The sequence below is a fragment of the Oncorhynchus mykiss genome, chromosome 22, assembly GCF_013265735.2.
Source record: "Oncorhynchus mykiss isolate Arlee chromosome 22, USDA_OmykA_1.1, whole genome shotgun sequence".
Lineage (NCBI taxonomy): Eukaryota > Metazoa > Chordata > Actinopteri > Salmoniformes > Salmonidae > Oncorhynchus > Oncorhynchus mykiss.
Window position 1 is genome coordinate 7,979,483 of NC_048586.1, and position 27,690 is coordinate 8,007,172.

Consider the following 27,690-nt stretch of genomic DNA (forward strand, 5'->3'; position numbering starts at 1 on the left):
CCGGCCCGCCACAGGAGTCGCTGGTGCGCGATGAGACAAGGATATCCCTACCAGCCTAACCCGGACGACGCTAATTGTGCGTTGTGCGTCGCCCCACGGACCTCCCGGTTATGACAGAGCCTGGGCGCGAACCCAGAGTCTCTGGTGACACAGCTGGCGCTGCAGTACAGCGCCCTTAACCACTGCGCCACCCGGGAGGCCCTAAGAGTTCAAAGTTCATACCAAGTTGCCATACTTTAAGCTCATGCTATATTCTGACTGGTATAGTCAAAATTCATTCTTCCGGCGTGTATCCTTTCGGCACCTAAACATTGAAATTCGAATGCCAATTTCGTTAGGTTCTTGCTGAGGTTGGCTTAGTTCTGTAGGTGGTCTTTGTCCTTTCATCGTGGGGAGGGTAAGTCCTCACGTCCTTGGAACAGAAAGTTACATTTTCATAAACGGGTTTATATAGTGGTGAAAGAAATGAAACCGTGTTTCATAGTTTACAACCCATGTCTGTTCACTTGGGCGGGGCCTCTGGGTGAGCAGAGTGGTGTTCTGACAAACCGTTCTCTCATTAAAAAGCTACAAATTATATTTAATCTTTTCACAAATACAGTGCATTGCAAAAGTATTCGGCCCCCTTGAACTTTGCGACCTTTTGCCACATTTCAAGCTTCAAACATAAAGATATAAAACGGTATTTGTTTGAAGAATCAACAAGTGGGACACAATCATGAAGTGGAATGACATTTATTGGATATTTCAAACTTTTTTAACAAATCAAAAACTGAAAAATTGGGCGTGCAAAATTATTCAGCCCCCTTAAGTTAATACTTTGTAGCGCCACCTTTTGCTGCGATTACAGCTGTAAGTCGCTTGGGGTATGTCTCTATCAGTTTTGCACATCGAGAGACTGACATTTTTTCCCATTCCTCCTTGCAAAACAGCTCGAGCTCAGTGAGGTTGGATGGAGAGCATTTGTGGACAGCAGTTTTCAGTTCTTTCCACAGATTCTCGATTGGATTCAGGTCTGGACTTTGACTTGGCCATTCTAACACCTGGATATGTTTATTTTTGAACCATTCCATTGTAGATTTTGCTTTATGTTTTGGATCATTGTCTTGTTGGAAGACAAATCTCAGTCCCAGTCTCAGGTCTTTTGCAGACCATCTTCCCATCAATTTTAACCATCTTCCCTGTCCCTGCTGAAGAAAAGCAGGCCCAAACCATGATGCTGCCACCACCATGTTTGACAGTGGGGATGGTGTGTTCAGCTGTGTTGCTTTTACGCCAAACATTACGTCTTGCATTGTTGCCAAAAAGTTCAATTTTGGTTTCATCTGACCAGAGCACCTTCTTCCACATGTTTGGTGTGTCTCCCAGGTGGCCTGTGGCAAACTTTAAACGACACTTTTTATGGATATCTTTAAGAAATGGCTTTCTTCTTGCCACTCTTCCATAAAGGCCAGATTTGTGCAATATACGACTGATTGTTGTCCTATGGACAGAGTCTCCCACCTCAACTGTAGATCTATGCAGTTCATCCAGAGTGATCATGGGCCTCTTGGCTGCATCTCTGATCAGTCTTCTCCTTGTATGAGCTGAAAGTTTAGAGGGACGGCCAGGTCTTGGTAGATTTGCAGTGGTCTGATACTCCTTCCATTTCAATATTATCGCTTGCACAGTGCTCCTTGGGATGTTTAAAGCTTGGGAAATCTTTTTGTATCCAAATCCGGCTTTAAACTTCTTCACAACAGTATCTCGGACCTGCCTGGTGTGTTCCTTGTTCCTTGATTACACACAGGTGGATTGTATTTATCATTAGTCATTTAGGTCAACATTGGATCATTCAGAGATCCTCACTGAACTTCTGGAGAGAGTTTGCTGCACTGAAAGTAAAGGGGCTGAATAATTTTGCACGCCCAATTTTTCAGTTTTTGATTTGTTAAAAAAGTTTGAAATATCCAATAAATGTCGTTCCACTTCATGATTGTGTCCCACTTGTAGTTGATTCTTCACAAAAAAATACAGTTTTATATCTTTATGTTTGAAGCCTGAAATGTGGCAAAAGGTCGCAAAGTTCAAGGGGGCCGAATACTTTCGCAATGCACTAGTTTCATATTTAAACATTTAAATTGCACAACAATTCCATGTGAATCTGATAACTAGAATGTGTAGATTTTCCAAGATACCGTTTATGTCGTCCTATCATCAGTAATCATGTCTCAGATGCCAACTGAACGGACATCATATTCATTAAGTCCCGACTCATATTTTAAACTGGTTGGATTACAGAAATATGGTTCCGATTCCCATCTTTTGATGTCACCAGACTCTCTCTCAATGTTAACAAAGGGATGTTCAATAGTCACATCGGTAGAGTAGAGAGAGGAAAAAGGGGAAAGGTATTTATGGGGGTCATAAACCTCCCCCCTCAGGCCAACGTCATGACACAGTCTATAGGCTACATGTGCACCAACAAGTGCAGATGTTCCGTCTGCTGTCCGCGACCGTTTATTAGGGTGAGGAACATGGGCTACTAACAGCTTACTTACTACACAACATACACTTTAGTTTTACTTTCTTAGCTACAGTATACAGTCGGGCAAAAAAGTATTTAGTCAGCCACGAATTGTGCATGTTCTCTCACTTAAAAAGATTAGAGAGGCCTGTAATTTTCATCATAGGTACACTTCAACTATGACAGACAAAATGAGGGGGAAAAAATCCAGAAAATCACATTGTAGGATTTTTTTATGAATTTATTTGCAAATTATGGTCGAAAATAAGTATTTGGTCAATAAAAGTTTATCTCAATACTTTGTTATATACCCTTTGTTGGCAATGACAGGGGTCAAAACGTTTTCTGTAAGTCTTCACAAGGTTTTCACACACTGTTGCTGGTATTTTGGCCCATTCCTCCATGCAGATCTCCTCTAGAGCAGTGATGTTTTGGGGCTGTTGCTGGGCAACACAGACTTTCAACTCTCTCCAAAGATTTTCTATGGGGTTGAGATCTGGAGACTGGCTAGGCCACTCCAGGACCTTGAAATGCTTCTTACGAAGCCACTCCTTCGTTGCCCGGGCGATGTGTTTGGGATCATTGTCATGCTGAAAGACCCAGCCACGTTTCATCTTCAATGCCCTTGCTGATGGAAGGAGGTTTTCACTCAAAATCTCACGATACATGGCCCCATTCATTCTTTCCTTTACACGGATCAGTCGTCCTGGAGTATTTATCTGGAGTATTTATCCTGTCTTATCCGGTGTCCTGTGTGAATTTAAGTATGCTCTCTAATTCTCTCTTTTCTCTTTCTTTCTTTCTCTCTGCCTCAGGACTATCTGGCATGATTACTCCTCGCTGTCCCCAGTCCACCTGGCCGTGCTGTTGCTCCTCCAGTTTCAACTGTTCTGCCTGCGGCTATGGAACCCTGACCTGTTCACCGGACGTGCTACCTGTCCCAGACCTGCTGTTTTCAACTCTCTAGAGACAACAGGAGCGGTAGAGATACTCTGAATGATCGGCTATGAAAAGCCAACTGACATTTACTCCTGACCTGTTGCACCCTCTACAATCACTGTGATTATTATTATTTGACCTGCTGGTCATCTATGAACATTTGAACATCTTGGCCATGTTCTGTTATAATCTCCACCCAGCACAGCCAGAAGGGGACTGGCCACCCCTCAGAGCCTGGTTCCTCTCTAGGTTTCTTCCTAGGGAGTTTTTCCTAGCCACCGTGCTTCTACACCTGCATTGCTTGCTGTTTGGGGTTTTAGGCTGCGTTTCTGTACAGCACTTTGACATCAGCTGATGTAAGGGCTTTATAAATACATTTGATTGATTGATTGACAAGGAGCAAATTGATTGCACATGCCCATTAGGCCAGTTATGCCATCCTACTGAAAGGCCTATGGCTGCATTGGTGATAAATGCCATTATGATAAACTGCAAAATGGGCTCACATGGCAGATATGCTGAGAGAGTGACAATCAAATAAAACTGATTGGCGAGTTCACAAATAGACAAAAATGTCATTTTCATTTGAGAAAACAACACAGAAACATTAGAGACAGATCCTCTTCACACCTTTTTAAAATATATTTATTTTAGTACTTTTATCCCTTTTCTCCCAAATGTTGTAATATCCAATTGGTAGTTAGTCTTGTCCCATCGCTGCAACTCTGGTAAGGACTCGGGAAAGGCGAAGGTCGAGAGCCATTAGTCCTCCGAAACATGACTCTGCAAGCTGAACTGCTTCTTGACACACTGCTCGCTTAACCCAGAAGCCAGCCACACCAATGTGTCAGAGGAAACACTGTACAAATGGCGACCGAAGTCAGCTTGCAGGTGCCAGGTCCGCCACAAGGAGTTGAGTTGAGGTTAAAGATCTGCTCTCACACTTTAGGGAAAGGGCTTGGGAAGAAAAATCTTATTGCAGGAACTGGGAGCTCTTTAAATTTGAGGTGTCCAAATACCTTAGGAAATATGGTAGTAATCTTGCTAAGACCAGAAGAGCTGAAAAGGAAAAGCTGATCATTAAGATATCTTGCCTTTCTCAGAGGTCCCTAGCCGGCCTCTCGGGGGAGGACAAGATGGAACTGAATGAGTTACAAAATAAACTGGATAAGATTAATATAGATTAATAGGAGAAGGAGCCTTTATTAGATCTAGGAAAAAAATGGATTGAGGAGGGAGAACAGAATTCATCCTATTTCTTTAGACTTGAGAAATTCCACTCTAAAAATAACACTATCCATAAGTTAAACATTGATGGTGTTATTACAGATGACCAAAAATGAATTGCGAAATACTGTAGCACGTTTTACAGAAGATTATATAGCTCTACGTACTGTCAGGAATCCACAGATAGTTAAAAAACATAACTGAATAATGTTCACTCAGTGATATAGAATCTAAACAGTGTGATGAACCCATCAAAGTTGAAGAGATGATAGAATCTATCAAACATCTAAAGAACAATAAATCACCAGGTGTTGATGGAATTACATCAGAATTTTACAAATTACAAATTATTTTCTGAACAAGTAGCTCCCTTCCTATTTGAAGTCTTTTTAGAGAGTATTAAAAACGATGTTCCCCCTCCTACACTGAGTTAGGGGTTAATAACACTGATACCTAAGCCTAAAAAATAAGTGCTGCTCATCAATAACTGGCGTCCAATTTGTCTTCTTAATGACTAAGATATTAGCCTATATTACTACTTGCAAGTCCTGGATGCAATCATTGATGAAATACAGTCTGGCTTTATGAGGAACAGACATATTTATAACAATATCAGACTAGTATTAGACATACTTGACTACTCGGGCCTAATAACCGAGGATAGCTTCATATTTTTTAAAGATTTTTTAAAAGCATTTGACACAGTAGAGCATCAGTTTCTCTTCCACTCCCTTGAGAGACTTGGCTTGGGGGATTTTTTCTGTAAGGCTATTAAGACTCTCTATGCAAATGGTAACAGCTCTATCAAATTGAAATATGGCACCTCACCTAGATCTGAGTTAAAGAGAGGAATTAGGCAAGGTTGTCCTATCTCTCCGTACCGGTTTTTATTAATCACCAAACTTCTTGCAAATTCTTTAAATAATAGTCCTGTACAAGGTATTTCCATAGCTGGTAAAGAAATGATTATAAGCCAGCTGGCTGATGATACTACACTTTTTCTGAAAGACGCTAACCAAATTCCCATATCGATCAATGTGATACAATCCTTTTCCAAAGCGTCTGGTCTGTATCTTAACATTAATAAATGTGAACTCATGGCTGTCAAAGATTGTGTGACACCTTCATATTATGGTATTCCAGTAAAAGAAGAACATACATATTTATGCATAACCATTACAAAGGATCAGAAGTCTAGAGGCTTACTAAATTTTAACCCTCATATTAAAAAACCCCAGAAGAAGCTAAATCAATGGCTAACAGAGGGACTTATCTTTAAAAGGTAGAGTCCAAATAACCAAGGCTGAAGGTATCTCTAGACTAACCATATGGCGCCTTATCTTTATATCTTGACAGTAAAATAAGCAAGGAGATAGACCAGATGCTTTTCAACTTTCTGTGGAGAAACCGTACCCATTACAATAGGAAAACTGTTGTAATGAACACTTATGAGAATGGTGGGCTGAATTTTCTGGACTTTACTACCTTAAATAATACTTTCAAGATCAATTGGATAAAACAATTCCTAAGAAGACCCACTTCTATTTGGAATTGTATTATTCATCATATCATGTCTTCTCTACTTTTGGTGGCCTTAACTTCATATTGTTTTGCAATTATAATATTGACAAAGTTCCAGTGAAACTTTCTGCTTTTCATCGGCAGGTTCTTGTCATGGTCCTCAATTTAAAAACACAATTTTTCTCCACACAGATATTATATATGGAATAATCAGGATATATTGTATAAAAATAGTTATTTGTTTTTAGAATATTGGTTCTGAAATAATATCCAATTGGTGAGCCAACTGGTAAATGCAGAGGGTCTTTTACTCAGTTATAAGGAATTCTTACCACTTTACAAGGTACCTGTAACTAGAGGTCGACCGATTAATCGGAATGGCCGATTAATTAGGGCAGACTTCAAGTTTTCATAACAACCGGAAATCGGTATTATTGGGCGCCCGATTTGCAGATTTTTTTTTTTACATCTTTATTTAATATTTATTTAACTAGGCAAGTCAGTTAATTAAGAACACATTCTTATTTTCAATGACGGCCTAGGAACCGTGGGTTAACTGCCTTGTTCAGGGGCAGAACGACAGATTTTCACCTGATTTTCACCACGACCTGCCTCTCTCTCGTTGCACTCGACTGCCTGTTACGCGAATGCAGCAAGTCAAGGTAAATTGCTAGCTAGCATTAAACTTATCTTATAAAAATCAATCATAATCACTAGTTAACTACACATGGTTGATGATATTACAAGTATCTGACAGCGGTGGTAGGCAGAAGTAGGCGCATAAACATTCATTCAAACAGCACTTTCGGGCGTTTTGCCAGCAGCTCTTCGTTGTGCTTCAAGCATTGCGCTGTTTATGACTTCAAGCCTATCAACTCCCGAGATGAGGCTCGTGTAACCGAAGTGAAATGGCTAGCTAGTTAGCGCGCGCTAATTATCGCTTTGTTGCTGGTTCGAGCCCAGGGAGGAGCGAGGAGAGGGACGGAAGCTATACTGTTACACTGGCAATACTAAAGTGAACATCCAATAGTCAAAGGTTAATGAAATACAAATGGTATAGAGTGAAATAGTCCTATAATTCCTATAATAACTACAACCTAAAACTTCTTACCTGGGAATATTGAAGAATCATGTTAAAATGAACCACCAGCTTTCATATGTTCTCATGTTCTGAGCAAGGAACTTAAACGTTAGCTTTTTTACATGGCACATATTGCACTCTCTTTCTTCTCCAACACTTTGTTTTTGCATTATTTAAACCAAATTTAACATGTTTCATTATTTACATGAGGCTAAATTGATTTTATTGATGTATTATATTAAGTTAAAATAAGTGTTCATTCAGTATTGTTGTAATTGTCATTATTACAAATTAATTAATTAATTGGCCGATTAATCGGTATTGGCTTTTATGGTCCTCCAATAATCAGTATCGGTGTTGAAAAATCATAATCGGTCGACCTCTACCTGTAACACCTAAAGATTTTGCAATTGTTTTAGATGCCATTCCCTCAGATGTTGCTCTATTATTCAGGAACTGTGTCAAGACCTGACCCTCAGAGCCTACCTTCCATTAACCCTGTTGACCCATCAGTAGGAAAGATTTGTTTCTCTTTTGGTCCATTCAACAACAGAGCGATACGAACCTTGTTTCATCAGGATGTTGTATCTACTATACCTTATTGCCTTATTGGAATGGATTTATTGATAATATCTATTGGAAAAAAGGTTGGATGTTGCCACACACATACCTACTTGTTAACAAAATTAAGGAAGTTTCCTTTAAAATTATTCATAAATATTATCCTGCCAACCACTATATGAAGAAGTTTAAGGAAAACATCAACTCAAATTGCTCCTTTTGTAATGACCACCCAGAAACAGTGTTGCATCTTTTTTGGCATTGTATTCATGTAAGAAAACTGTGGCAAGACATCAGTAGATTTATAATTGAACACTTTTATGAAGGTCTTACACTATTGTGGAGAGATGAACTGCTTGGATTCTACGATAGAAATAAGCTGAAACAGTTTTATGCAATTCATTTCATTATTCTTTTGGCCAAATTTCATATTCACAAATTAAATTTACAAAAAAAAATATATATATTTCTTTGTAAATAAATGTAACTGTATTTTAAGACAATTAAATACTCTACTAACAAAAAAACTGTTAGAATTATAAGTGTATGTCTTTGTGTAATGTGATATTGTACCCCCTAGCTCAATTGTCCATTGTATAGAATCTATACTTGTGTTCCCTCATGTATTCTCTGTATTGATTTGTTGTCAATTTAAAACATGTTTTTAAAAAGTTCTCACCTCTGGTTGTGCTATGCATGGCTTCAAAAGAGAACAATTCCTCCCCTGTGTGAAACTCCGCGGTGGTCCCACACACAAAAATGGCCGTATTTGTTGTCAGTTGCTTAATAATCACATGACAAAGAGAAACTCGACATTTCTTGCGGAGTCCTTCAATTTCTTTCGATATCTTGTGCCATGCCAGTTATCCGCTCTGTGACGATTCTTCGAGACAAACTGACACTTTGGAACAATTTAACTTTGTCTGGTGTTAGCAACTCTTTTACAAATTTTCCCCATCCAAACTAAGTTTCGTAAATGCGGCTTGTTGGTCACCCAAACCCCGCTGAATAGCAATTACTTTATCCACACGAAATTATCATTGCAACTCATTCAGTTTAGCATGTTTCGAGCTGTAATGACGCTCCAAATTGGTCTTTCTCATTACTGCATGTGCATCCCCACAAACTAGGAATACACTTCGACGGATCTACGTTTCTTTCATTTACTGTAGCAATTATTCTGACGTACAGGCAGGTGCTCGGTGAAGACGAGCTGTCTAGCGCTACCAAACATTTAATTTTTCTTGGAAAAATGACGTCTATAGCTTTTTTTAATAAATATTTAAAAAATGTATTCATGAATTGGCTCGGGGGCCTGATCAAACGGTATCGCAGGTCGGACCTCCCCACCCCTGGCCTACACACAGTGGCCTGCTGTTGCTAGCCAGCTAACTAATAATATATCGTTTTTTCACATTTTGAAAATGTATTTAATTACTAGAATAGGTTCACGCCTACGCCAACCTGTAGGGAAGAGTTGTCAAGCTTCTGCTGGTCGAAACGTATGGTTAGTTTCCCTTTCTTGGGCCCAGGGATGATAGTGGACATCTTATAGCGAGCACTTGCTTATAATAACCAAAACGGTTTGGTCTTTACACAATAAAATACAATAAAACAAGGAATGCGACTAAGGTACTACTTATGAATGATGTTTAAAGTTTAACGAGCCTTTATTTATTTACCTGTGACGTAAAGCCACGGTAATACTGCGTAGTCTTTGCGCGCGCTGCAGTCTCTGCAGAAAGTGGATCCTGCCTTTTTGTACGGACCGCTTTTGGTAAGTAGGCTTGCCAGTTTGTTAGTGTGGTAATATTGATAAAGTCATGTGCAAATAATACATTCAGTAGGCCCTATTAAAATAATATTAATATAAGAGGTTTTGATCTTATCATGGACGTATGGGTGAAGTCTTGGTCGTTTTTGACAGCTCGCTAGCTAATTTAGCGTTCTCTGACTGGCCGCGCAGTTGTTAGTCTAGTTTCGATACAACCAAGAACGTTTTTAAGAGTCCAGCACAATGTAAAAACTCTTGGTTGCATCGAAGCTATTGTTAGCCTAGCAGCTCTACCCGCGGCAGGTCAGGCTTGATGGCGCCAGCTAGGCTAAAACGACGCCAGTGATTGTACCTTTGTTCATTGTAGGACACTTTCTATTTCTCAACTTTGTCTGAAATATGATGTGATTAATAGTATGCTACAGTAATTTAGCTAGTTAACAAACAACGTTAGCTAGCTAGTTGACATAGCTTGAACTAGGACTTTAACTTAAGTAACGTTAACTAACCACTATAGCGAGAAAGCTAACAGACAATGGTAATTTGTTAGTGGTGGGTCAGTAATCAAATTACAACTTTCTAAATATTTTTAAGACTAGCTAGTTAGCTAACTTTTTAAATGGGAAAACTTTAGCTGGTTAGCTAGCTATTTTCATCTATTGAAAACATCCAGGCACAAATATCTTTGATCAAGGTTTTTCGTTACCATGGTCACCAGCAAAGATTTAACTAAACCAAGATATGTCGTTTCCAATGGGAACAAATGAGTCATAGTGGGCAGAGCCAAGCACGAACTAAGGAAGTCCTATTGGCCTGTTCAAGCATACGTCTTCGAATTTCAGTTAGCCTACACTGTGAAGTGCGCGTGTGCATTAACTAATTTCGTCTTTGCACTCCTTGTAAATAAAGCGTTTTGGCAAAACAGTATACAAAACTTAGTATAATCTGTTTATAACAGATTCTAGTTTTGGAAACAGAAAACTGTATTGAGATCAAACGTTTAATAATGAGAAAATGCAGAACGTCGGCGAAAATCCATCTTCTCCGACCGCCTGGCCATTGGGCTTCCTCTCGCTACCATATTTGGTAGTGTTTGGAAACGCCAAGTGGATGCTTCACATTTATACATCAGGTGAAATATCTGTCTCATTGTTCTATCTGTGGTATTAGTTTGCCTTAATCGTTGGGCCAACCATATCAATTACATCTCTGAAATGCAATCATTCTCATTCTACTCTTCCCCATCCCTTCAGGAATATAGAGTGTGTGTCAGAAGTTTCATAAGGCTCTTCATCATGGCGAGTCAGTCAATGGAGATCATGGCCAAGGTGCTGGAGCAGCAGGTGCTGCAGTCAGCCAGGATGGTGGAGGAGCAGCTGGATGCAGAGCTGGGGAAGCTGGAGCGCATGGATGACGATGAGATGGAAATGCTGAAGGAGAGGAGGATGGAGGCCCTCAAGAAATCCCAGAAACATAAGCAGGTAGGAGGGAAAGACAGAGTGGTCACATTGGCTGAGCCATATGGTGGATGCCAAACAAGCATTTTATTTAGTCCATCCAGTTATTTCATACCAGTAACACTCATTATGGCATGTTTGTGCTCTGTCCCCTCAGGAGTGGCTGGGTAAAGGGCACGGGGAGTACAAGGAGATTCCCAGTGAGAAAGACTTCTTCCCTGAGGTGAAGGAGAGCAATCGAGTGGTCTGTCATTTCTACAGAGACTCCACCTTCAGGTTTGCAACACAGCAATGTTTCTTTCTCTACCTGTTTTTCTCCTGCCATTACAGGCCTAAAACTTACTGCTGTTTTATTGCTGCAAATTATCCAGGGTGAGGATATGATGATGATCCAGGGTGAGCTTATCCTCCTAAATCCTAAGAAAAGGATTAGAAAGAGGTTTATTGCCCAATAAATCTTTATTGCAGCTTCTACCAGGAGCTAATCCTGCTGTCTCCTCTCCCCTGCATTCTAAAGATGCAAGATCCTGGATAAGCACCTTAGCGTCCTGGCCAAGAAGCACCTGGAGACCAAGTTCATCAAGCTGAATGTGGACAAGGCTCCATTCCTGACAGATAGGCTGCGGATCAAGGTGATTCCCACGCTGGCGCTGGTAAAGGATGGGAAGACCAAGGACTACATAGTGGGTTTCACAGACCTAGGAAACACAGACGAGTTCCCCACAGAGGTGCTGGAGTGGAGACTGGGCTGCTCTGACATCATCAACTACAGGTACACAGACAGGAGTGATTTCCTGAAGATAATCACACCTCTAGATAGAAAGATGATCTGTCTAGGTATTTCCTGTTAGGCATTTGAGGCCATTGGTTCATTTGCAAAAGGAATAAAAAAAGCCTTACCAGTTCATGCACAAACACAGGCTGATTAGACATTAAGTTCTACTTAGTTCAGATCAAGTCTCGTAACACCCCTCCCTACACTTTGTCTTCTTCCCAGTGGTAACCTCATGGAGCACCCCACCCTGACACAGAAATCTGGTTCGAAGTTCATCAAAGTGGAGAAGAAGACCATCAGGGGGAGAGGACACAACTCAGACTCTGAAGACGACTAGAAGACCCTGTCAGCCATCAACTTCCGTCTCTCTCGCTGGGCTACTAACCACTAACCGGCAGAACCATCTCTTCCTGTTTTGTTCCTTTCCCATGTTTATCATTTTCCTATTTATCCCAGTCTTCCATGCTTTGTTTTGTGTGTGTGTGTGTGTGGACTTAATCATATGAGTTCATATTTAATTACATTCAAGTGCTTTTTGGTTGTTTATTTCCAACCTGCAAAGAAAAGGATACCTATCTGAGCCAATGAACTTTCTGCCCTAACTGACTCATTGATTCCAAATTAAGTCTAGAACTGGAAACCCTCAGACCTGATGCTGTTACCATTTAACATTATAAAGAATCATCCTTGCTAACACTATGGCTAGCTAAATTAACATCGATCCATGTCATTTGTCGACACGATTTGTTGGGGGAAAACTTAAATCCAGCTTTTCATGAGCAACAACCAAGTGCCAAGGTCAGCTGCATTCCACAGCCACCTCCTTTGTGTCATCAATGTGACTGGTAGCACAGGTTTCAGTTTTTCTATAAAAATGGGCTTGATCTTAAAATAAGCTGATCATCACTGGCACATTATTTTCCTCTGACTTCCTCGATTGCATGGATGTATTTTATACACATTAACATGTACATGTTATGTTTTTATTTGAAATATAATACAAAGGGGTGAGCTATAGAAGTGTTTCTCGGTCTAGAATGAACACAGGTACAGGGATTTCACTAATATAGTAATTTGAATCACAGCTGATTTCTGGTAGACCAGACTGTAAAACCATTAATTTGTGTTCTATACAGATTGGATAGGTGAAAGCATGGGATCCACTACACAGCCAATCCAGTCATGTCAGTGATTACTTTGAGGAAGGGAGAATGCATTTTCAGTATTCAAACAGAACCACTGACAAAATGGCTTGGGTATAGAGTAGTGTTGGCTATGACTCGATGGCTTTGGACTCTACAGGTTTGAGGAGGCGTCGTACGATCAGCTCTCCTTTGCTGTTCAGGTAGGTGTCGGCCATGTCTTCCTCAGCAGGGAGACCATGGGGAAGCTTCAGTGGCTGGATCCTGAACAGAGAGAAAGATGGAGGAGAGATGAGATGGAAAAGTGGTCAAAGTTCATCTGTATTGAATTACAGCAGATTTCAGTTGTCAGGATCAACTAACCACGCACTCAATTGATAAACAGTAGCATACACTTGACAGGAATTAACAGATGTATTTAATAATAGCCCTGCGCTAACAAAGTAATAACAGGTCTTGCAAACCTGAGCAGCCTTACCTCACAAGATGCTTGATGAATTTCAGCTGGTTGTTGACTGAAGGGATGTTCTTGTGAATTACAGGTACATACGCCTGAGGAGAGGAGCAAAGAACAATTACAGTGCAACCAAGTTAGCAATTAGAATCATTATTATAACTTTATATTACTGCAAGAGCAAGCACAACACACAACTGAACTCAATACAAATACGCTCTGCTAGAGGAAAGGCTAGGGGTGGGCAACTTTCAATTAGTCAAATCGGGTGTGTTACAGTTTGGCTGGAGCAAAATATTGCGTCCACACAGCCTACACCCACGCAGGGTAAGATTGCCACACACTAGGCTATCCCTCAGATGTGAGGTTATTAATCCAAGCTGATTGGAGCCCCACCTTCTGCAAGCAGAGTCCCTCCACTAGCTTCTTCTCCCAGTAGGGCCGGCGCATGGTGCTCTTGACCCGCGTCACCACGTGCAGCTTATGGGGCTGCTCCTGGTTTCCACCATACTTCTCATGCTCTTGAGACCGCTCTTCCAGAATCTGTAGACACAGAAAGACAGATTTACTACGGATTCAAAGGAATTGCAAAGGTTTGTTTAAAAATGTAATTTCCATGATCATTGCCATTAGGATATAACACAAGTGTTATAATATAATAAATAGAGGGTGCTTAGAGGTCGACCGATTCTGATTTTTCAACGCAGATACCGATTATTGGAGGACCCCCCCAAAAAACAATGCAGAGTTTTATACACTGCTCAAAAAAATAAAGGGAACACTTAAACAACACAATGTAACTCCAAGTCAATCACACTTCTGTGAAATCAAACTGTCCACTTAGGAAGCAACACTGATTGACAATACATTTCACATGCTGTTGTGCAAATTGAATAGACAACAGGTGGAAATTATAGGCAATTAGCAAGACACCCCCAATAAAGGAGTGGTTCTGCAGGTGGTGACCACAGCCCAATTCTCAGTTCCTATGCTTCCTTGCTGATGTTTTGGTCACTTTTGAATGCTGGCGGTGCTTTCACTCTAGTGGTAGCATGAGACGGAGTCTACAACCCACACAAGTGGCTCAGGTAGTGCAGCTCATCCAGGATGGCACATCAATGTGAGCTGTGGCAAGAAGGTTTGCTGTGTCTGTCAGCGTAGTGTCCAGAGCATGGAGGCGCTACCAGGAGACAGGCCAGTACATCAGGAGACGTGGAGGAGGCCGTAGGAGGGCAACAACCCAGCAGCAGGACCGCTACCTCCGCCTTTGTGCAAGGAGGAGCACTGCCAGAGCCCTGCAAAATGACATCCTGCAGGCCACAAATGTGCATGTGTCTGCTCAAACAGTCAGAAACAGACTCCATGAGGGTGGTATGAGCGCCCGACGTCCACAGGTGGGGGTTGTGCTTACAGCCTAACACCGTGCAGGACGTCTGGCATTTGCCAGAGAACACCAAGATTAGCAAATTCGCCACTGGCGCCCTGTGCTCTTCACAGATGAAAGCAGGTTCACACTGAGCATGTGACAGTCTGGATACGCCGTGGAGAACGTTCTGCTGCCTGCAACATCCTCCAGCATGACCGGTTTGGCGGTGGGTCAGTCATGGGTCAGGTGGGTCAGGCATTTCTTTGGGGGGCCGTACAGCCCTCCATGTGCTCGCCAGAGGTAGCCTGACTGCCATTAGGTACCGAGATGAGATCCTCAGACCCCTTGTGAGACCATATGCTGGTGCGGTTGGCCCTGGGTTCCTCCTAATGCAAGACAATGCTAGACCTCATGTGGCTGGAGTGTGTCAGCATTTCCTGAAAGAGGAAGGCATTGATGCTATGGACTGGCCCACCAGTTCCCCAGACCTGAATCCAATTGAGTACATCTGGGACATCATGTCTCACTCCATCCACCAACGCCACGTTGCACCACAGACTGTCCAGGAGTTGGCGGATGCTTTAGTCCAGGTCTGGGAGGAGATCCCTCAGGAGACCATCCGCCACCTCATCAGGAGCATGCCCAGGCATTGTAGGGAGATCATACAGGCACGTCGAGGCCACACACACTACTGAGCCTCATTTTGACTTGTTTTAAGGACATTACATCAAAGTTGGATCAGCCGGTAGTATGGTTTTCTACTTTAATTTTGAGTGTGACTCCAAATCCAGACCTCCATGGGTTGATACATTTGATTTCCATTGATAATTTGTGTGATTTTGTTGTCAGCACATTCAACTATGTAAAGAAAAAAGTATTTAATAAGAATATTTCATTCATTCAGATCTAGGATGTGTTATTTTAGTGTTCCCTTTATTTTTTTGAGCATTTCGAAAACAAAACATTTATTCTTTCAGTTAAATGTGGAACCGTTCCGTATTTTATCTAATGGATGGCATCCCTAAGTCTAAATATTGCTGTTAGATTACACAACCTTCAATGCTATGTCATAATTATGTACAATTCTGTCAAATTAATTACGGTCTTTGTTAGGAAGAAATGGTCTGCACACAGTTCGCAACGAGCCAGGCGGCCCAAACTGCTGCATATACCCTGACTCTGCTTGCACAGAACGCAAGAGAAGTGACACAATCTCCCTAGTTAAAATAAATTCATGTTAGCAGGCAATATTAACTAAATATGCAGGTTTAAAAATATATACTTGTGTATTGATTTTATTAAGAGAGGCATTGATGTTTATGGTTAGGTACACATTGATACAACAGTGCTTTTTTCGCAAATGCACTTGTTAAATCATCACCCATTTAGTGAAGTAGGCTGTGATTCAATGATACATTAACATGCACCGCATCGATTATATGCAACGCAGGACAAGCTAGATAAACTAGTAATATCATCAACCATGTGTAGTTAACTAGTGATTATGTTAAGATAAGATTTAATGCTAGCTAGCAACCTACGCGAGTGAAGCAAGGAGCCAAGGTAACAGGCAGCCTGCCACGCAATCTACTTGTTGAGTGCAATGTAATCGAATGTAATCGGCCATAATCGGTGTCCAAAAATGACGATTACCGATTGTTATGAAAACTTGAAATCGCCCCTAATTAATCAGCCATTCCGATTAATTGGTCGACCTCTAGTGCTTATATTTGTCCTGTTCCACACATGTACACGTGTGTAACCTTAGTATAAAGTGTGTGGTGTGAAATGGACATGCATATCACTCCCCCTGAAACACCCTCGGAGAGTGGGATAATGGCCAGGGATCAGCCATTGACGATGATACTGGAGCAATTAGGGTTAAGGACATATGTAAGAAACTTTTGCTTTGAGTTGAGGTATTCATTGCATTTAGATTGTATGGGCCTGCCCTTGATGAAAGTCTGCAGCACCCTACCTCTTGTGGGATCCGTGCTTTGGTGAACTTGCTTCGGAATGAAATTAACCAAGGCAGGGGCGTAGTTTCTGTTAAAGCCTGCAAGAATGCACAGACACAATCAAATATGCAAGGCGTGAAGAGAATAAGAAAAACCAAAAACAATGTAATGTTATTCTATCTATGGAGGAAAACACAGTTGGATGATCCTACAAAATGTGTTCTAACAACCAGTTATCTGACTGATAGCTTAAATTTGAGTTACAACTGTCTGCCAGGAAGATAGTCTGCCTTTAATAATTTGGACTCCTTACCTGAATTGGGGAAGATATGTGAAGACCACGACATAGCATAGCCATATTTACTTGTTGGTTGACAAGTCTGTAGCAAGGAAGTCAAGGTTATAATGCAAAAACCGTCAAATGCGAATTCGACAAGGAAATTGTGATTCTACCGAGATATAAAGTGTCGTTACTATAAGGTCAATATATATTTTTTTATATTTTCAACAAACATCAAAATACAGCTGAATAAACGCAAACTGAATTGCTAGAGTGTTTCAGCACTTCCGACACTCACCGGAAGCCGTCAGTATAGCAGTCACTTACTAACGTTGCCGTGCTACTTCAAAACTTGGTCATTTCGTTCCTGTATGGCTTCAATTTGTTTCAATTAACCTTGTGAAAAACGTCGATTTTTTTACAATGTGATATTGTATGATTAACTATATGGTTTGACAACATTTTTTACACCTGTATTTCAGAATTAATTCATTTATATTTAATTTAGGCATTTTCACTTCCGTGGATATGTTGCTCAGGGGAATTATTATTCATGCGTACCTTTATACGGGCCAGCAAACAAACCAACATCAGGAAGTTAGTGGCATGAGAGGATGATTTTGATCAGATTTACGTTTGAATTAATGGAATGAAATATCGTCATCCGATGTATATATAATCTAAGCATGAGGAGTTTAAGAAGGGTTTACTGATGCATTGTATTGCCTCTGAACATGTGCCAAAGAAGACTTGATACCTCAAGCTGACTCAGACGAATTTAATATTCCTGTCGCTGAGCTGTGGACGGACGAATCATGTGCATACTCCTTTGCCGTCTCTGGCTTACTCTAACCAGGTGAATTACAAATATCCACAACTTGACACATTGAACTCAAAATCTCAGTCCATTTTTACCAGATAGTGAACCATGACGCAAGTCCCTGGTATGGAGACCTCTGCCATCTCCGTCCTGAAACGAGCCGTGGAGCTGGACCAGAGCACGCGCTTCCAGGAGTCGCTAGTGTGCTACCAGGAGGGGATCCAGCTACTGATGGACGTGCTGAAAGGTAACACACACACTGTCACAGTCACAGGGGTATGAGGGTGACATCTGTTTTACTGATCTACTCATCTGTTCACAGCTGTAAAAGATGACTCGAAGAAAGTCCACTACAGACAGAAGATAAAGAGCTACATGGACCGAGCAGAACAGATCAAAGTCCATGTCAACCAACTAAAAGAAGGTAAAGAATCTCAGAGAACTGATGTCACTTTCCCAAAGGAAGGCACCTTACTGCTGCCTTCCTCTTATTCCTCCTTCCAGGGATGAGCATTAATTACAAAATAGACTAAAGACCAATGTATTAAAATACATGTATTTTGTAATTGAAGATACAAAAAATTAATTTGCAAGTAGCCGGCCGAACATCAACAACATTCTCAGTAACGGTTACACAAACGTCTTACTTGCTATGACTGTGATATGTTGTTGTTTATTTACCTTAGTTGGATGCACTGTCACTGGATAAGAGTGTGCTAAATTACCAAAATGTATGTGAAAGTGAACAACTGCAAAGCACACTGGGTATTGTCATTGACCCTTTTACAGAGCCTAGCTCATTAGAGTAATACTGAGCATGCTTTGCAATTGTTCATTTTTACATGTACATGTACATGTTGTTTATTTAGCAGACAATCTTATCACACCATAGTGCCATCAGACTTTTTGTTTCCAATGTAGGGTGAAAGGGGGCCACAAAATTGTGAACCGCTGTAAAGAAATGGTATAGAAAAGTGTTTTGTTATTTTGAAAATACAAATTGCAGCTTTTGAAAGGATCTTGTTACAAAATGCATTGGAGTGTAGTTTAGCATACAAAATACTCAGAAGCAATTAAAATACGTATGCTTGGCAAAAATCTAAACGCAACATGCAACAATTTCAAAGATTTTACTGAGTTACAGTTCATATAAGGAAATCAGTCAATTGAAATAAATTCATTAGGTCATAAATCTACGTTTTTCACGTGACTGGTAATACAGATATGCATCTGTTGTTCACATATACCTTAAAAGAAAAGGTGTGGCATGTATCAGAAAACCAGTCAGTATCTGGTGTGACCACCTTTTGCCTCATGCAGCCCGACATCTCCTTCGCATAGAGTTGATCAGGCTGTTGATTGTGTCCTGTGGAATGTTGTCCCACTCCTCTTCAATGGCTGTGCCAAGTTGCCGGATATTGGCAGGAACTGAAACACGCTTATCGATCCAGAGCATCCCAAACATTCTCAATGGGTGACATGTCTGATGAATATGCAGGCCATGGAAGGAAGAACATGGACATTTTCAACTTCCAGGAATGGTGTACAGATCCTTGCGACATGGGGCCCGGCATTATCATGCGAGGTGATAGCGGGAAAGATGAATGGCACGACAATGGGCCTCAAGATGTCGTCACGGTATCTCTCTGCATTCAAGCTGCCTTCGATAAAATGCATTTGTGTTTGTTATCCATAGCTTATGCATGTCCATACCATGAACCCACTGCCACCATGGGGCACTTTGTTCACAATGCTGACATCAGCAAACCACTTACACACACAACGCCATACACGTGGGCTGCGGTTGTGAGGCCGATTGGATGTACTACCAAACTCTCTAAAATGACATTGGAGGCAGCTTATGGTAGAGAAATGAACATTCAATTATCTGGCAATAGCTCTGGTGGATATTCCTGCAGTCAAGCATGCCAATTGCACGCTGCCTCAAACTTGAGACATTTTTGGGATTGTGTTGTGTGGCAAAACTGCACATTTTAGAGTGGCTTTTTATTGTCCCAGCACAGGGTGCACCTATGTAATGATCATGCTGTTTAATCAGCTTCTTGAAATGCCACACCTGTTAGGGTGATGTATTATCTTGGCAAAAGAGAAATGCTCACTAACAGGGATGTAAACAAATTTGTGCGCACAATTTGAGAGAAATAAGGTTTTTGGTGTGAATGGAACATTTCAGAGGTCTTTTATTTCAGGTCATGAAACATGGGACCAACACTTAAAATGTTGCATTTATATTTTTGTTCAGTGTATTTCAAATGCATGTAACAGAAAAACTGCCTATCTCTGCCTCTTTCCCTTCTTATCCCTCCCTCTCTCAACTCCTCTCCCACTCAGAGGGGAAGTACCATGAGCAGATCAGGATAGCAGATGATGCTACAGGCTATAGTTACGAGGTTCTGTTCAGGCCTTACGTCACCGAGGGGGTGACTGAGGTCTGGGTGGAGGACCCTTACATCCGACATATTCACCAGGTAATTTACCTGTACACTATCAAACACATTAATCAAATGATATACTGCAGAAAGGTACTATTACCTCTGGGTGTTCTGCTCCCTCAAAAGCTGGTTTGTCTATTAGTATGATAGTGGAATCTGCCTTGGATGCCATTGCCATGCTGGTTTAGTCATGAGATCTTGACTTTGACCCTTCTGCCCTCTTAGCTGTATAACTTCCTGAGGTTCTGTGAGATGCTGCTGAAGGCCAGCTGTAAGGTGAAGAGGATTCACCTCCTGACCTATAAGGAAGAGGTAACTAACTGTAGGCTAGTGGCAAGGCCCACAAAATGTTGAGATACCCCTCCTACCTGAGGTGTAACAAAACACAGCCATGTTGTTCTATATCTCTCAGGTGTTCCATACATGAAATGGATGTTTGTATAAAAATATGTTCCTTGCAAAAGTGGTTAAATTGATAGATATTGTGACACACCCCCTTAACTCAAACAGTGCAGAATAATGCCTGGCTGGAGGAGGAGTGGGCCACATACGCTCCTGTACCCCAATATTGCAAGTTCTGATATTGCTCAAATTTGGAATACAAATTGTCAATTGTATGCCCTACATACAGAAACACACAACATTAGGATATCTTAAAGCATTTTGAAAATCTAGATCTGTTAAAAACATGCGATAGGCAGAAATATTAACTATGAATATTTATGATGAACACTTTTTGGTCTCTGTTCAATAGACAACTTTCCAAGCCAAATGTGCACTCATTCAGTGCTGTATGGTCCTGCCTGATGAAAATGCACACAGTTACACGTTTAATTGATGTTGTGGCTATTGTAATTGGCTCTAAGGAAAACATGTGGACACAGACATTGAAATATATATATTTTTTTGTCTCCAAGGTTCCTTAAAGGATTTAAAAAATATATTTTGCCCCTATTCTTGCAACTAAGTCAGGGGGCCATCACAGATTATCTTTATATTTTGTAAATGAGACATTTTTTCAGAATTGTGTACAACACTCATGTCTATAAAGACTGTTGTGAATCAATTTAATGCTGAATACAATATGGCCAACATGATTACACTCAATCACCTTTGCCTCCATACAAGTAGCCCTTGTTCATTTTGTTCTGTGTTATTCTGTCTTTTTAAAATGGTTTCATAAGGCTCTTGGTATATCTAGGACTATGAGTGTCACTGCCATGCCTCTGTTGGTTTGAATAGCCAAAGCCAACTCATGTTTAAACGTGTTCATGTTTTAATCTCATTCAAACACTTACAACATATCAACATTGGGCAATTCCACAAAAATAATAACAAGCCTTTTACTACACAAGCACACCGTAGCGTTACAGGAACGCAACCATAATACAACAGTCAGCTACTCTAGTATTGTATATGTACAACCTTCTTTTCCCAACTAAAACTAAGTGTGCGATGTTGATTCAGTCTTTGAGGTGACCAGGATGTGAGTGTCCTTACAGGGTGAGGAGACAAAGTAGCCAGTGGTGGTTGTTGTTTTGGGGTCTGACCAGCTTGCACGGCTAACTGGTCATTCTAGACATGCTGCAGCGACAAGGCCAGTATCCTTCCTGTATGGCTGGCGTGGTATTGGAGCTGCGGGGTGATCAGTTTCCATTTCTACAGTTCGGTATAGGCAGTCTGCAGATGCAGCTTGCATACCAAAGAGACCAATTGACTAATTGGAATGTTATCCCAGCCTGAATGCTGCTGGGGTAACTCCAGTAGTGGAATGATTGGTTGTCTGGTTGTGAAGGGGAGTCTGTGAAAGGGCTGTCACAAACAGACTTGCCTTTAGACCTTTCCAACACATAATTGACCTGTGTGCAGAGTTGTTTATGTTGATTGTGCTAAAAAGTCATTCAGGTCACGTCCTACATATTTTTTATATAGTCATTTGGAAGTCAGTTAAGATGATCATTTGGCTAACATTAACTGTTGGTGGTTGGCATTGGTTATGGACTGGGGCACGCACCAGCAGGAGAGGTGGAGAGTGACCTCAGGTTACGGTAGAGGTTATTTAGTATAGCTAGGTCATAGACTATAACTAAGAAGTGTACGTTGTGAGGGACGTAGCACAGATCCACACACGCATGCATTTGAAGACGATCCCTGGGCTTTGATGGACAGTAAACGGGTTGCAGAGGAGGTGGAGCAGATCAAGCATGGAGCACAAAGACCACTATTTCACAGTCAATCCCCAGCCACCATAAACAATCACATACAGCAAGTTTTACCATTCTATGGTGCCTTTTGTTTGGCATATGTTCATTGCCCACTGGCTCCAGATCATCTATAAGTCTTTCCTAGGTAAAGCCCTGCCATATCTCAGCTCACTGGTCACCATAGCAGCACCCACCCGTAGCACGCGCTCCAGTAGGTACATTTCACTGGTCACCCCCAAAGCCAATTCTTCCTTTGGCTGCCTTTCCTTCCAGTTCTCTGCTGTCAATGACTGGAACGAATTGCAAAAATCACTGAAGCTGGAGACCCTATCTCCCTCACTAACTTTAAGCACCAGCTGTCAGAGCAGGTCACAGATCACTGCATCTGTACATAGCTCATCTAAATAGCCGATCCAACTACCTCATCCCCATACTGTTATTTATTTTTTTGCTCCTTTGCACCCCAGTATCTCTACTTGCACATTCATCTTCTGCACATCTGTCACTTCAGTGTTTAATTGCTAAATTGTAATTATTTTGCCACCATTGCCTATTTATTGCCTTACTTCCCATATCTTACCTAATTTGCACACTCTGTATATATACTTTTTTTCTCTATTGTGTTATTGACTGTTTACTCCATGTGTAACTCTGTGTTGTTGTTTGTTGCACTGCTTTGCTTTATCTTGGCCAGATCACAGTTGTAAAATGAGAACTTGTTCTCAACTGACCCACCTGGTTAAATAAAGGAGAAATAAAAAAAATAAAATTGCCAAACATTACTTCACCGTTTCCCAGACCAGTGCATGAGTCACCCCAGCATGAGATCATTCTTTACATGCAAGTCCAGTTCAGGTGTCTCATGGGTTGGCAGCAAAATAGTTACATATGAAGGCATTGCACACCAGCCATTTCCAGGTGGCATTTTGGCTGTTGAATGGCCTCCTGACAGTCCAGTTCCATGGTGTCTCTGCCTCTAGTAACTGCCTGAGGGGAGGACTGATGGTGGAGTAGGCTTATCCAGGAGAGTTTTGGGAGATTCAGGTTGGCATTGATATTGGAGAGGTGCAATTCATATGACATGTGAAGGCCCACTAAGTTGATGACATTTCTAGTCATTGAGTGTCAGGTTGTTGGTTCATGGTGGTGAACAGCTTTCCTTATGCGCTTGTCATGTGTGGTTTCATCCTCCCCGTACACCATCAATGTCAACAAGTCCAAGTAACTCCAGGGCAGACAGCCATGATGGTGGACATGATTTTCTGGAAGAAGCAATGTGGCAGCTCAACCCGAACAGGATAAGAGTGCACCGGAGCATCCCAATTTGCATCACAAATGCAGTGAGCCAGTGGACGGACATGTTGGTTGGATGCAGGCGGAAATATTGGTCTAGCAATGAATCAAAGCTCACTTCTAAAATGATAAGGAGGTGACTTAAGAGCCCAACCCTGGAAGGGCAAGTTCTACCACAGCGGTGGCAAATTGTAGAGCATGGCAGAAGGTGTCAGAGTCCAGGGTTGGATTCTATTTCCTTTATTTGGAGCCTCCCAGTTGCCTCATTGATCCTCAAAGAGGCGTGTGACTTGGAATACTTGGTGTTGCCATGCCAAGCAGTCTGTTGACTTTTTTTTATATATACCCAGACAAAGGCGTTTGAGTGTATATGGTGGGCATATTGGATTCCTAACATAGTTGAATGACACAAAAATAGTCAGGTCAAATCTGAAAAATGTCTTATTTAAAATGTGTATATATACAGGTGATTAAACCACCATTTAATGGTAATGTTGCAGTCATGTTGGATTTTGAGTCAAATCTAGAGGGCCCCCCCTAACATAATTGCAGGAATAGGAGCTATATCAGAACTTGCAATATTGGGGTACAGGAGCTTATGTGGCCCACTCCCCCTCCAGACAGGCATTATTCTGCACTGTTTGAGTTAAGAGGGTGTGTCACAATATCTATGAATTTAACCACTTTTTCAGTCAAATATTTTTATAAAACCATCCAAAAACATGGTTGTACTTTGTTATACGGTTCCTCGGGTTGGGGTATCTCAAAAACAGAAGCCCTTTTTAGAGGATTGGCCGCTAGCCTACCAACTAAACCTTCTCTTTTCCACCCCTCTAAAACCTGATGGATGTACATTTAGAATACATTTCAAGGAAAGAGTTTAGCTGAGAATTAATCAAGGAATCTAATATTTTCGCTAGGCAAGAAAGTTTAGAAATAGGCCAATCATTTATTTAGGTCACAAGGGTCACCACCTTTGTGAAGGGGGAGTACATGGACCGCCTTCCAAACCTTGGGGATAGTAACCTTGGGGATAGTAACAGATATAATCGTCAGGTTAAAAATATGGGTTCATGATTCAGCAATCGGGGGGGTCAGAGAGCTGCAGCAGAAATGGATCAAGCAAATCAGCTCCAGATGTATTTCTTTTTTACATTCATTTTAAGCAAGGCATCTAGCACATCACAGATAGTAAAATGTTGAAATGAAAACAAAGATTCACTAGAAGTTGATGGGTTAACCGTCAAGTCAGCTAAAGGCTGGCAGAGGGAAGAGCAGGCAATCGACAGACCAGGGTCAACTACACCACCGTTTCTCTCAATTAAAAAGCACCTGAATGAGCTCAGATAACGCAGAAGATCGAATCCTTGGTTTTCTATCTTTGACTCTGAATTGTTTAAAAGGGACATGTTTATCTGCCAGAGGAATAAATATGGAATATACATTTTCTAGAGCCAACACCTGGTCAGGAATACAGGAGACAGCTCCTTAATCAGAGTAGAACACGTCATGTAGAAACCCTTGAGCAGAACTTTTAAAAATGTATCTTCTTAATTAAACAAGGATTACTAGTGTTTTGCTGTTTCGTATCTCTAATACATACTATGGGACAATGATCACTGAGATCGAATGCAAGTACTCCACTAGACCAATATTTATGGGGGTTATTAGTAAGAATTAAATCAATCAATAAAGAGTTAAAAGGGTTTTTCACATTTTATCCGTGTGTGTTTTGAGATCAATTGTGTCAGGTTCAAATCAATGCATATACTCTTAAATTGATCTGAGGCCGGGGATAGACAATCCAGATTAAAATCCCTTAAAATGACCAACTCTGAGGACAGAAAATGTTAAACACTCAGATATAGTACCAATAGCATCGATATTATTATCAATCAATGCCTCAACTGATTATTTGTATTGCAGAAGTTTGAACTGGTAGTAAGAGGTCTATAGCTTAGTTGCTCCATTTGTTTTCTTTAGGGCTATTTATTGTACAGTTATAAACCTACTCAAAATGCCAAGCTACTTACTGTATCTCGTGTGTTGTTTCCCTAATCCACCTGTCTGTGTGTGTTGCAGGGGGACAATTCGTCTCAGCAGGCCAGTGCTCTGTCAGAGCTCAAACAGAGTCTACAGAGCCAGGATGTGTGTCTGGACCTCCAGTACTCCACTTTTCACGACAGGGAGATCAGGTACACCATCAATTTCAATCAATCCATTTCCACACCCAGAATGCATCAGCGGCTGAGGTCTTTAATGCACCATATGGCGCATGCACATTATAGAGTCTTTGATTTATGTAGGTTTTATAAGCATGATGATGATGATGATCCCCTAAGGTTTGACAACGGCTGGATCATCAAGATAGGAAGAGGACTGGATTACTTCAAGAAACCAAAGGCAAGATTTTAACCAGGGAAATTTCTCCCCTCTACGTTCAGTCTTAACTTTATATTGTCAAAAATATAGAACCAACAGAATAATAATCCGGTAGTATTTATTCAATGTTTTTTCTCTCCCCCAGGGTCGTTTCTCCATCGGCTACTGTGACTATGACCTGAGGCAGTGCCAGGAGACCACAGTGGATATCTTTCACAGCAAACACACTAAGACATTATAACACCTTTGGAACTGGAGTCTATGGCTACACCAATATGCACAGTAGCATACCACTTAGAACGCATGTCCAATACATTGCTCTATTGTAAGTTAAATGCAAGTGTGGATAGGCCTATTGGAACAGAGGGGCTCTCAATCTAAATGTCTCCCCCTCTGTCCAGTGTGTGTGTGTGTACCTGTATAATACATACCAAGTGCCTTTTTTAAGTCTACATGATCTATCATGTAGTTTGGTCTGACTGGGTTGTTTTTTGGGGGGCTCCTAATGCTTATTATGTGTATCTGAGGACATTGGACCTGAATGGTGGATCCAAATGATAGTTTGGTCGTTTCTGAATCTTTTCTTAACCTGATTTTTTTTAAATCAAACATGCATATTCATTAAAAGTGTACATAACATGTAGAATTCTCAGAATGTCTGGAAACTGATTGTTTTCATTTCATTTTGTGAAAGTAAAGTACCAGTCAAAAGTTTGGACACAGCGTGAAGGAAAAGCAGCCAACAGGTGCTCAGCATGTGTGCAAACTCCTTCAAGACTGTTTGAAAAGCATTCCAGGTGAAGCTGGTTGAAGGAATGCCAAGGGTGTGCAAGGCTGTCTTCAAGGCAAAGGGTGGCTACTTTGTAGAATCTCAAATATAAAATATATTTTGATTTGTGTATACATATTTTGATTATTTTTGATGTCTTCACTATTATTTTACAATGGAGAAAATAGTTACAATGAAAACCTCTGAATGAATACCTGTGTCCAAACTTTTGACTGGTACTGTACATGGCGCCGTCTAGTGGACAATGAAGTTCGTCCACCTTACAATAACCCTAGAATTGTAAAAATATTATAACGATATGACATTTTAGACTAGAGGGAAGCCAAAATATAATCCCTGGGTGTTAACCTATGATAACGTAATATAATTAATTATTTATCATTTTTCCTGGTGCTTAGACTGGTGGATTTGATCAGTTTATAATTTTTTGGTCTTTCTGATTTGACGTTGTTTGCAGTAGACTAAGGGTTAGTCCTGTTAGGATTGGAGAATAGTAAACGTTGGACGGAGGACAGCAGTGGTCGCTCGCAAGCAGTACTAGTATGCTATTATGCTATAGCCTCGAAGTGTAGGTCATGAACTGACAGTGACACAGCTGTGAGCCCCCATCCAGGCACCACTAATAGTATGACATTTGGGTTAATTCATCTTCAACACCAGTCACGTCCGTACAGTAAGTATGATAACAACTTTTTGGCTGCCATATT

At 41.0% G+C, this 27,690-nt stretch overlaps 3 protein-coding genes across 6 annotated transcripts; 2 read left to right on the forward strand and 1 right to left on the reverse strand.

Moving 5' to 3' along the window:
* Positions 1-9,332: 9,332 nt before the first annotated feature.
* On the forward strand, positions 9,333-12,736 carry LOC110501308 (thioredoxin domain-containing protein 9). Of its 2 annotated transcripts, none has more exons than XM_021578782.2 (5): positions 9,333-9,612; positions 10,863-11,090; positions 11,224-11,342; positions 11,584-11,838; positions 12,064-12,736. In XM_021578782.2, exons 2-5 carry the CDS (start codon positions 10,905-10,907, stop codon positions 12,176-12,178), a joined length of 675 nt encoding a protein of 224 aa, XP_021434457.2. In that variant the 5' UTR covers positions 9,333-9,612; positions 10,863-10,904; the 3' UTR covers positions 12,179-12,736. The 2 variants fall into 2 exon arrangements, with proteins under 2 accessions (XP_021434457.2, XP_021434458.2); XM_021578783.2 differs by lacking the exon at positions 9,333-9,612 and adding an exon at positions 9,836-9,972.
* Positions 12,737-12,802: 66 nt separating this feature from the next.
* mrpl30 (mitochondrial ribosomal protein L30) lies at positions 12,803-17,378 on the reverse strand. 2 transcript variants are annotated; one of them, XM_021578786.2, is made up of 6 exons: positions 17,340-17,378; positions 17,075-17,141; positions 16,782-16,859; positions 13,834-13,980; positions 13,462-13,535; positions 12,803-13,247 (listed from the first exon to the last, which is right to left on the reverse strand). In XM_021578786.2, exons 2-6 carry the CDS (start codon positions 17,117-17,119, stop codon positions 13,115-13,117), a joined length of 477 nt encoding a protein of 158 aa, XP_021434461.2. In that variant the 5' UTR covers positions 17,120-17,141; positions 17,340-17,378; the 3' UTR covers positions 12,803-13,114. The 2 variants fall into 2 exon arrangements, with proteins under 2 accessions (XP_021434461.2, XP_021434460.2); XM_021578785.2 differs by having other exon boundaries at positions 17,331-17,355.
* Positions 13,892-26,845, forward strand: mitd1 (MIT, microtubule interacting and transport, domain containing 1). Of its 2 annotated transcripts, XM_036958606.1 has the most exons (8): positions 13,892-14,030; positions 17,964-18,108; positions 18,184-18,285; positions 20,214-20,350; positions 20,540-20,626; positions 25,894-26,006; positions 26,154-26,214; positions 26,339-26,845. In XM_036958606.1, the coding sequence occupies exons 2-8, from the start codon at positions 17,970-17,972 to the stop codon at positions 26,432-26,434; spliced, it is 735 nt and encodes a 244-aa protein (XP_036814501.1). In that variant the 5' UTR covers positions 13,892-14,030; positions 17,964-17,969; the 3' UTR covers positions 26,435-26,845. The 2 variants fall into 2 exon arrangements, with proteins under 2 accessions (XP_036814501.1, XP_021434455.1); XM_021578780.2 differs by lacking the exon at positions 13,892-14,030 and having other exon boundaries at positions 17,494-18,108.
* The last annotated feature ends 845 nt before the right edge of the window (positions 26,846-27,690 follow it).